At 44.0% G+C, this 9,403-nt stretch overlaps 1 protein-coding gene across 1 annotated transcript in view; it reads left to right on the top strand.

Annotated features, from left to right (window-relative positions):
- bop1 (BOP1 ribosomal biogenesis factor) overlaps positions 1-9,086 on the top strand; it is a 45,162-nt gene extending 36,076 nt beyond the window's left edge. Inside the window, exons 11-16 of the mRNA XM_027166595.2 lie at positions 3,330-3,462; positions 5,187-5,367; positions 5,895-6,186; positions 7,613-7,697; positions 7,791-7,898; positions 8,531-9,086. Of these exons, the coding sequence (XP_027022396.2) occupies positions 3,330-3,462; positions 5,187-5,367; positions 5,895-6,186; positions 7,613-7,697; positions 7,791-7,898; positions 8,531-8,684 (953 nt within the window). The 3' untranslated portion in view covers positions 8,685-9,086. The remainder of the gene's footprint in view (positions 1-3,329; positions 3,463-5,186; positions 5,368-5,894; positions 6,187-7,612; positions 7,698-7,790; positions 7,899-8,530) is intronic.
- The last annotated feature ends 317 nt before the right edge of the window (positions 9,087-9,403 follow it).

Raw genomic sequence — 9,403 nt, 5'->3', positions numbered from 1 at the left:
TCTGTCCCTCTATCTCTCTCTGTCCCTCTGTCCCTTTATCTCTCTCTGTCCCTCTATCTCTCTCTGTCCCTTTATCTCTCTCTGTCCCTTTATCTCTCTATCTTTATCTCTCTCTGTCCCTTTATCTCTCTCTGTCCCATTATCTCTCTCTGTCCCTTTATCTCTCTATCTTTATCTCTCTCTGTCCCTCTATCTCTCTCTGTCCCTTTATCTCTCTCTGTCCCTTTATCTCTCTCTGTCCCTTTATCTCTCTCTCTCTGTGTCCCTCTCTCTCTCTCTCTCTCTCTCTCTCTCACACTGTCTCTCTCTCTCTCTCACACACACCCCTCCCTCTCCATCTCTTCTCTCTCTCTCTCTCTCTCTCTCTCTCTCTCTCTCTCTCTCTCTCTCTCTCTGTCTCACACACACACCCCTCCCTCTCCATCTCTTCTCTCTCTCTCTCTCTCTCTCTCTCTCTCTCTCTCTCTCTCACTGTCTCTCTCTCTCTCACACACACCCCTCCCTCTCCATCTCTTCTCTCTCTCTCTCTCTCTCTCTCTCTCTCTCTCTCTCTTTCTCACCCTCACTTGCTGTCTCTGTCTCTCTCTGTCTCTATCTCTCTCTCTCTCACTCACTGTCTCTCTCTCACACATTCTCCCTCTCCATCTCTTCTCTCTCTCTCTCTCTCTCTTTCTCACCCTCACTTATGGTCTCTCGCTCTGTCTCTCTCTCTCTGCCTCTCTCTGACTCTCTCTCTCTCTGCCTCTCTCTGACTCTCTCTGACTCTCTCTCTCTAATCTCAGAAGTTCTGCCTGTTTGGGTCTTTTTTAAATAAATAGAAGCACATGCTCTAATTGAGTATTTTCTCGGGTAGCATTAAGCATCTGATTGCCATTAGCTTTGCTATGAGCGATATGAAAGCTGCAGTAGAAAAGGAATCATTTTAATAAGGCCGAGTCGGGCAGTTCCTCTACGCTCTAGTGAAGGGAGTGGTGCGGCCAAAGCCACAAAACCCAAATGATATCCCTTACACTATGGAAATGTGGTCACGTTACTGCGGGTGATTTGACTGAGGCAGCTTCAGTAACTAATAGTTTATCGATTAGAAACAAAACAGCGGCGTTTACATTGAACGGCGTGTTTCTGTCCGTCAGGCCGTGTAGCGCAGCCTGATCGCAGCTCTGCTCTCATCCACTTTATCTCCATGGATTTCTTCTTTTAATTCTGGCTGCGATGATGAAAACAGGTCCACATATGACTAATGCGGTGGGAGGGACAGCCGTAGACGGAGAAAGAGGCTGGCAACAATTTAGTGGCAGTATCTGTTAAGCCGTCCATAACAAAGGACTCCATAAAGCCATATGCAAAACCACTAGAGTCAGGGCCGCTGTTTTGTCTTGCTGTAAAATATATTAAACCGGTAATAAAATGTGCTTTCCCACAGTAAAAAGGCAGTTGACAGCCTCCCAGGCATTACAGCCCCTCTGCAGTCTAGAACACACCCTCTGCCCCGCCCCGCCTCGCACCATCACGCCACGAGAGTTTGTTTTTCAGTTGTGTGAGTGTGTTAAGTACTGCGTCTCCACTTCACTGCAGGATCTATAACAATTGGGTTCCAGGTTTAAACCAGTGCTGACTTTTACACCAAGCTTTGATCTATGAGAAGGGGTATTTGGCTTAGTGGTCAAGGTGTTGGTCTACCAATCAGAAGGTTCTGAGCTTGAATCCCAGGTCCACCAAGCTGCCACTGCTGGGCCACTGAGCAAGGCCCTTAACCCACAATTGCTCAGTTGAATAAAATGAGATCAACTGTAAGTTGCTCTGCATAAAGACGTCTGCTAAATGCTGGAAATGTAGACGCAAATAAGAATTCACTGACAAATTTGTTTTTAAAAATAGAGAAAGCTTTTTATTTTTTCCAGAAACTTCCATGGTGCTTCCTCATGTCATGAATCGAAACATATTTTAGAGGGCTGACTTAACAAAGGTGTTCTACACCTCACCTTTAATTAGCTCGAAGCACAACAAAGTGTAGGAAGAGCGAGAGCTCCCCGTTACCTCAACCAGCATTACACAGAAACCTGAATGGAGGAGACGCAGGATTTCACCCTGCTCGAAGTGACTGGAAGGACGGCGCCTCTGTAACGTATCCTAAACACTGGCCAGGTCGAGCGACACGTCGGACAGCGTACAAGTGCATGTGTGTTGTTTGTTCTGCTGCTCAGCTGAATATAGGAGTATCTATAAAGCTGAAAGTAGAAAAAAAACAACACAACTACAAATTAGTGGGGTGGAGACAGGAGATCTGAGGGGTCAGAGCAGGCAGGCGTAAGCCACACACAGGAAGTGCTTACTGAACACCACGCCGCCATTCACGACACACTGCGCTGGCTGGGGTCAAGTCCTGACAGGACGTCCTGAAAGATCTGATGTAACATTGGTGCTAGATGCACTTTTGTTTAACAGATCTCGTGATGTCACATGCCATAAATATCTGCAGCTATTTATTTCTGTTCAGGATCGAGATGGTGGGAAAATTGAGATTCGTCAGATTGTCGACTTCCACAAACATTAATCTAAAACTCTACACACACACACACACACACACACACACACACACACACAGAGCGAGTGGAGCGTCCGTGCCGTGTGTGTTTGGCTGAAGCAGAGAGATTTACGGACGAGACCACAGCTATGTGTGCCAGACGGACCTCTGGGCCACGGCCCCGGGGACCGTCCCTGCTCAGCTATATCCGTCACCCTGGTGCTCACTACTTAAAAAGCCATTATGGTTTAGGGAGTTATTACACTCCACCCTCCATCCAGGACCGCTTGACTTGTTTTTCCTGCATTTACGAAGCGTGCAGGTATAAAAGTTTCACAACGAGACACTTTTAGCAGCCGCATGTGTAAGGTGGCTTCTGTCCCAGTGGTGGAGCTGAAAAAGCTGAATGTTGTGCATCGAGTAACAAAGTCAAGCTGCTCTGTAACACGTAGCTGGGTTGCCAGAGCATTAGTTTTTCAACAGCTCAGCAGGCAGTAGTAGAGGAGAGCAGGAGTCCACTCCGACATCTGCAGTGAAATGATCACTACTCACACAATGGAGGCCTATCTCTCTCTCTCTCTCTCTCTCTCTCTCTCTCTCTCTCTCTCTCTCACACACACACACACACATTTATATATACACAGTCTCACACACACAGAATTTAAATTTGACATATACAGTATGTACACACTTTATATATATATACACACACACACACACATACACACACGATTTGCCTGCACATCTGTAAAGACTGAAGTAGTTTGATGTTACTCCATGTCTCTCTCACACTTTCTGACCCCAGGCTCAGACGACTGCACCGTGCGCTTCTGGGAAGTGAGTACAGCTCGCTGTGTGAAGACGGTGGATGTGAGTGGCGGTGTGAAGAGTGTGGCCTGGTGTCCAAACCCTGCTGTGTGTCTGGTTGCTGTCACTCAGTAAGTTCATTTCCTCTTCCTGTTTAACTTCGCCATGCTGTCAGTTCACTGATGCAGAGATTTCAGCCTGATGTGTCCTTCACGCTGTATGAGACAATCCCAGTAATTTCTCAGTAACATGCATGAAATATAACGCATCATTCCATAAAAACCATTAACAGCCATTAACCTGCACAGGATTCAGGTGAACATTAAGCACAGTCAGGGTCCAACATCGTGAGGTAACGTCTCTATTTGACGAAGGTTTGATTCATACTTTTAAAATCCTTACAGTATCTCTGAACACTGAAGCGAACAAAATCCCTCATTTCAGTCTCATTTTATTAGATCGCATCTTATTACTCATCAGATTTATTATTCACAGTGTGGATTACAGAGCAGCAGTCGCTCAGTGCACGTCAGTCCTTACAAAGCCGTCCCTCTGATGAAAAACTATAAAGACGAATTCCACTAAACTATAAACTGTTGTAGAAAGGACATTATTTACATGGACATTATTTACATTGACATTATTTACATTGACGTTATTTACATTGACATTATTTACATTGACGTTATTTACATTGACATTATTTACATTGACGTTATTTACATTGATGTTATTTACATTGACGTTATTTACATTGACATTATTTACATTGACGTTATTTACATTGACATTATTTACATGGACATTATTTACATGGACATTATTTACATTGACGTTATTTACATTGACGTTATTTACATTGACGTTATTTACATTGATATTATTTACATTGACGTTATTTACATTGACGTTATTTACATTGACGTTATTTACATTGATGTTATTTACATTGACGTTATTTACATTGACATTATTTACATTGACGTTATTTACATTGACATTATTTACATGGACATTATTTACATGGACATTATTTACATTGACGTTATTTACATGGACATTATTTACATTGACGTTATTTACATTGACATTATTTACATTGACGTTATTTACATTGACATTATTTACATTGACATTATTTACATTGATGTTATTTACATTGACGTTATTTACATTGATATTATTTACATTGATATTATTTACATTGACGTTATTTACATTGACGTTATTTACATTGACATTATTTACATTGACATTATGTCCTGTTCAGTGTCACCAAATGAGGATGAGGTTCACTTCTGTGTCTGGTTCCTCTCAAGGTTTCTTCCTCATATCATCTCAGGGAGATTTTCCTCACCATCATCACCTCAGACTTGATCATTAGGGATAAATGTTAGAGATACAGCGGGTAAAATAAGTATTGAACACGTCACCATTTTTCTCAGTAAATTTATTTCTAACGGTGCTATTGACATGAAATTTTCACCAGATGTTGGTAACAACACATTCAATCCAAACATGCAAAGAAATCAAACCATAGATGTCCATAAATTAATGTTAAATGACACAGGGGGAAAGTATGGAGCTCATGAAGAAAGGAATAGGAAGTTCATTTTAAGCTTTAATATTTGTGTTACGTCTGAACTGAAAATTGAATTAAACGTGAAGAAAGTAAAGGTTTTCTTCTTAACGCCAGTGAAGTGTTTTAATATTCTGAACTTTTTTATTGCTGATTTAGTAAAGCTGTGTGTGTGTGTGTGTGTGTGTGTGTGTGTGTGTGTGTGTGTGTGTGTGTGTGTGTGTGTGTGTGTGTGTGTGTGTGCGTGTGTGCGTGCGTGTGTGCGTGTGTGCACAGTGGTGAGACTGTAGTGCTGATAAACCCTGGCCTTGGAGATCGTCTGATCTGCAGTGCTACTGATCAGCTCATCTCGTCCTATGAGGAACAGGAGGAGGCCAAGGAGCAGGCGGTGCAGTGGGCTGTCGCCGAGGGCAAAGGTCACGATCAGGGCCAACGGCTCATCCTCACACACCCCAAGGTACCCTGAAATCACACAGTATGCACACTGCATGTGGTTAGGATGTTAACATGTACTGTGTTTAATATGGTGTCGCTGTGATCTGTGGGAACTCTGTGTCCTACAGCTGATCAGTGCAGCAGAACAGAGTCTGATGAAATGATAAAATCTTGATGTCTTCTTTCCCCCGTCTCTGTGCTGCGTTCTGTCCCTCATATGCACCGTAGCCAGGAGGCTTTTAACTATTGGCAAAAGCCACAAGGTTGTGGTCGTCTTTTTCTTGAAATGGAAAGAAATATAAGACGCCTCCAGTGTCCAATTAAAACTACTGGAAAAAGAAAAGCCGGCTCACCAGCTGGCAGGATGGTAAAGCCAGTATTAATAGCCATAAATTTCGTCTCGGAGCGTCTTTGAGGTTATAATTGGATTAACATTGTTGAGGTTACCGCAGAATGACTCTGACCGTTGACCTTATGATGGTAACAGCCTCCATCCTCCTTCAGAGTTTCACTCTCTCCCTCTCCTCCTGTGTGTCTGTCTCTCCTCAGGCTGTGAGGCAGGTGAGCTGGCATGGGAAAGGTGACTACCTGGCCTGCGTCATGCCCGACGACAGCAGCAATCTGCAGGTGTTGATCCACCAGGTGAGCAAGCGACGCTCGCAGAACCCCTTCCGTAAGAACAAGGGCATGGTGCAGTGCGTCTCCTTCCACCCCATCAGGCCCTACTTCTTTGTGGCCACACAGCGCTACGTCCGTATCTACAACCTCATCAATCAGGAGCTCACCAAGAAGCTGATGACCAACTGCAAGTGGATCTCCAGCATGGCCGTGCACCCTGGAGGTGAGTGGACCTGGGCTCGTGCTCTCTGACAGTGTGGATGAGGAGCTGCAGCCTCTCTCTCCGCTTTCTTTTATTACACTTTACACTTGATTTCTGTACACTGATTTCTTCATAGTGTTCCTGTTGTGTAACTGCTAAAGATCTGCTAGATCTGGTGTCACCAACACTGATGTTCAGCTCCACAGCACTGAGATCAACATCAGGATCTAATTATAGAATCAGAAAATAACTGAAGCAGTGATACAAAACACTCAGCAGTCAAAGGGATGTGTTTAACTCAGTACAGCAAACACTGGGACCTGGACCTGCTGTTACACACACACACACACACACACACACCTGCAGTCAGACACACACACCTGCAGTCATACACACACACACACACACACACACACACACACCTGCAGTCACACACACACACACACACACACACACACCTGCAGTCAGACACACACACCTGCAGTCATACACACACACACACACACACACACACACCTGCAGTCTCACACACACACACACACACACACACACACACACACACACCTGCAGTCTCACACACACACACACACACCTGCAGTCACACACACACACACACACCTGCAGTCACACACACACACACACACACACACACACACACACACACACACACCAGCAGTCACACACACACACACACACACACACACACACCTGCAGTCACACACACACACACACACACACACACACACACACCTGCAGTCACACACACACACCTGCAGTCAGACACACACACACACACACACCTGCAGTCACACACACACACACACACACACACACACCTGCAGTCAGACACACACACACACACACACACACACACACACACCTGCAGTCTCACACACACACACACACACACACCTGCAGTCACACACACACACACACACCTGCAGTCAGTCACACACACACACACACACACACACACACACACACACCTGCAGTCAGTCACACACACACACACACACACACACCTGCAGTCAGACACACACTAACACACATTAACACACATTAACAATAATTAGTGCAAAATAGATGTAAAGAAAAAGCAGTGACACTAATATAGTTAATGTTTTGTTTATTGTTATGGGTTTGCTTTGTACTGCATCATCACCTCCCTGCTGTAGGACGTCTTCCACATCAGCTCAGTTAAAGGATTGTTTATTTTTGTGCAGTTACAGTGTGACAGAGCTGCTGTCAGTCCTCAGTGTCTGTACAGATCTAATGTGTCTATGAGAATCGATCTTCATTCCCGCTGTGATGGCTGGTTAACACCATGGAGTGTGATGTCATAAACATTTACCTCCAGCGTGAAGCTGTACAGCAGGAGGTCCGCTGACTGTGTGACTGGAGGTTTACTGGTGTTGAGTTTTAAGTTTCTCCGTTTCTCATTTTCAAGGTGACAACGTGATCTGTGGCAGCTACGACTGCCGACTGGCCTGGTTCGACCTGGATCTGTCTACGAAGCCGTATAAAGTGCTCCGGTGAGACGGCACAACCTCATGATTTCACGTGTGGGGTCTGTGTAAAGAGAACATTTTGCTGACGTCTACTAACATGATTCTGTCTTTAACCAGACATCATAAGAAGGCTCTGAGGGGCGTGGCCTACCACAGGCACTACCCTTTGTTCGCCTCGGGATCGGACGACGGCAGCGTCGTCGTCTGTCACGGGATGGTGTACAAGTGAGTATCTTCATCCTTTCATCATCTTTTTCCAGACTGTCTAGGATTTCACTCTTTTATGATTGTTTATGATTTTGTTTTTTTGTTTTTTTCTGTTTTTATTATTATTATTATTAGTATTATTATTAGTATTATTATTATTAAGAACTACTTTCTGTAAACACAGGATTCTTCATTATAACCCCTAGCAGAGAAGCGACACATCTCTGAGTTTCTGAGAGCTGTACTCACGTATATAACACACGTGTTGACATCAAACGATTTTGTGGTTATTTAAAAAAAAAGTTTGATTGTTTTTGTGTTCATTCCTGCGACCACGAATCCTGTAGTCTGTTCTGTTATATGGGGAAATATTTCTTTCTCTTTCTTTCTCTCTCTCTAACTCGTCCTCTCTCCCCCTCTCTCTTATTCCTGATTCTGTCTGTTCACACATCAGCTGGACTTTAATAGGATGAGATGTTAGTTTACCATCCAGTCTAGCTGTTGATGGTTAAACTGCAAACCAGTTTCCAGAAATTTTGGCTTTTATTGTAACTATAAGCTTCTCCACCATTTTTCTCCACAAATGGAAAGAAATCACTTGAGTATTTCTGCCCGAGCCTCATGCTTTCTCCTGTTTTCTCCTCTCACAGTGACCTGCTGCAGAATCCCCTCATCGTCCCTGTCAAAGTTCTGAAAGGTCACGCCATCACTCATGACTTAGGGGTGCTGGACGTGGCTTTCCACCCGACCCAACCCTGGGTCTTCTCCTCGGGGGCAGATGCAACAGTCCGTCTCTTTACCTAACCGTCACATTCTGCCTGTATCTTAGTGACAAACTGGATGAAGGCTGAAAGTGATTTTTAATCTGTACACATTTTTCTACATCTTGTTACTTCTTAAAAATGTACTTGCTCAGAATCGTCTGCTTTGACTTGTCAATAAAGTTTTTATAAATAAGAAATAAACGAAAAGAGAATGAAATCTGGGCCGAGTTTCAGTGAGCTCAGAGGTGTTTGTGTAAGAAGCAGAAGCGTGTCTGATTCGTCCAGCCCAGTCCCAGTCCTGTTCCCACACTGGGCCATGCAGCTGTCTCATGCTGAATCAAGACTGAACCTTTAATCCATGGACAAGGAGACAACACATGAAAAAGTATATGTTCAACTATAATTCATGCCAAAAGAAACAATAAAGAACACAGTTTCAGGAGTCGGTTCCTCTCGAGCTCATTTTTCAATTAAACCCTCGTGCTTGTTAAACGTCCTGATGTTAAACTGCTGTTCATTTATTTGCCAGCGTTCGTGATCACACACGCTACATGGAGTCATTAAACACGAGTTGTGAAACGCTGACAGGGTGAATTTCTGAGGAACGTTATTTTTAATTAAACCTGCTGTTCCTTCAAGGCTCTTTCTGTCGTTTTCTTTTGCCGTCTTTTCTTCCTTCGTGTTGCTGTAGGTCAGTGGAGGTGATTTAAAAACCCCTGAAATGTATGCAGCAGGAGACGAGGGAATGGGGCTCTCTTC

This window comes from Tachysurus fulvidraco, chromosome 24, assembly GCF_022655615.1.
Source record: "Tachysurus fulvidraco isolate hzauxx_2018 chromosome 24, HZAU_PFXX_2.0, whole genome shotgun sequence".
Classification (NCBI taxonomy): domain Eukaryota; kingdom Metazoa; phylum Chordata; class Actinopteri; order Siluriformes; family Bagridae; genus Tachysurus; species Tachysurus fulvidraco.
This window is presented reverse-complemented; position numbering and strand designations above follow the sequence as displayed.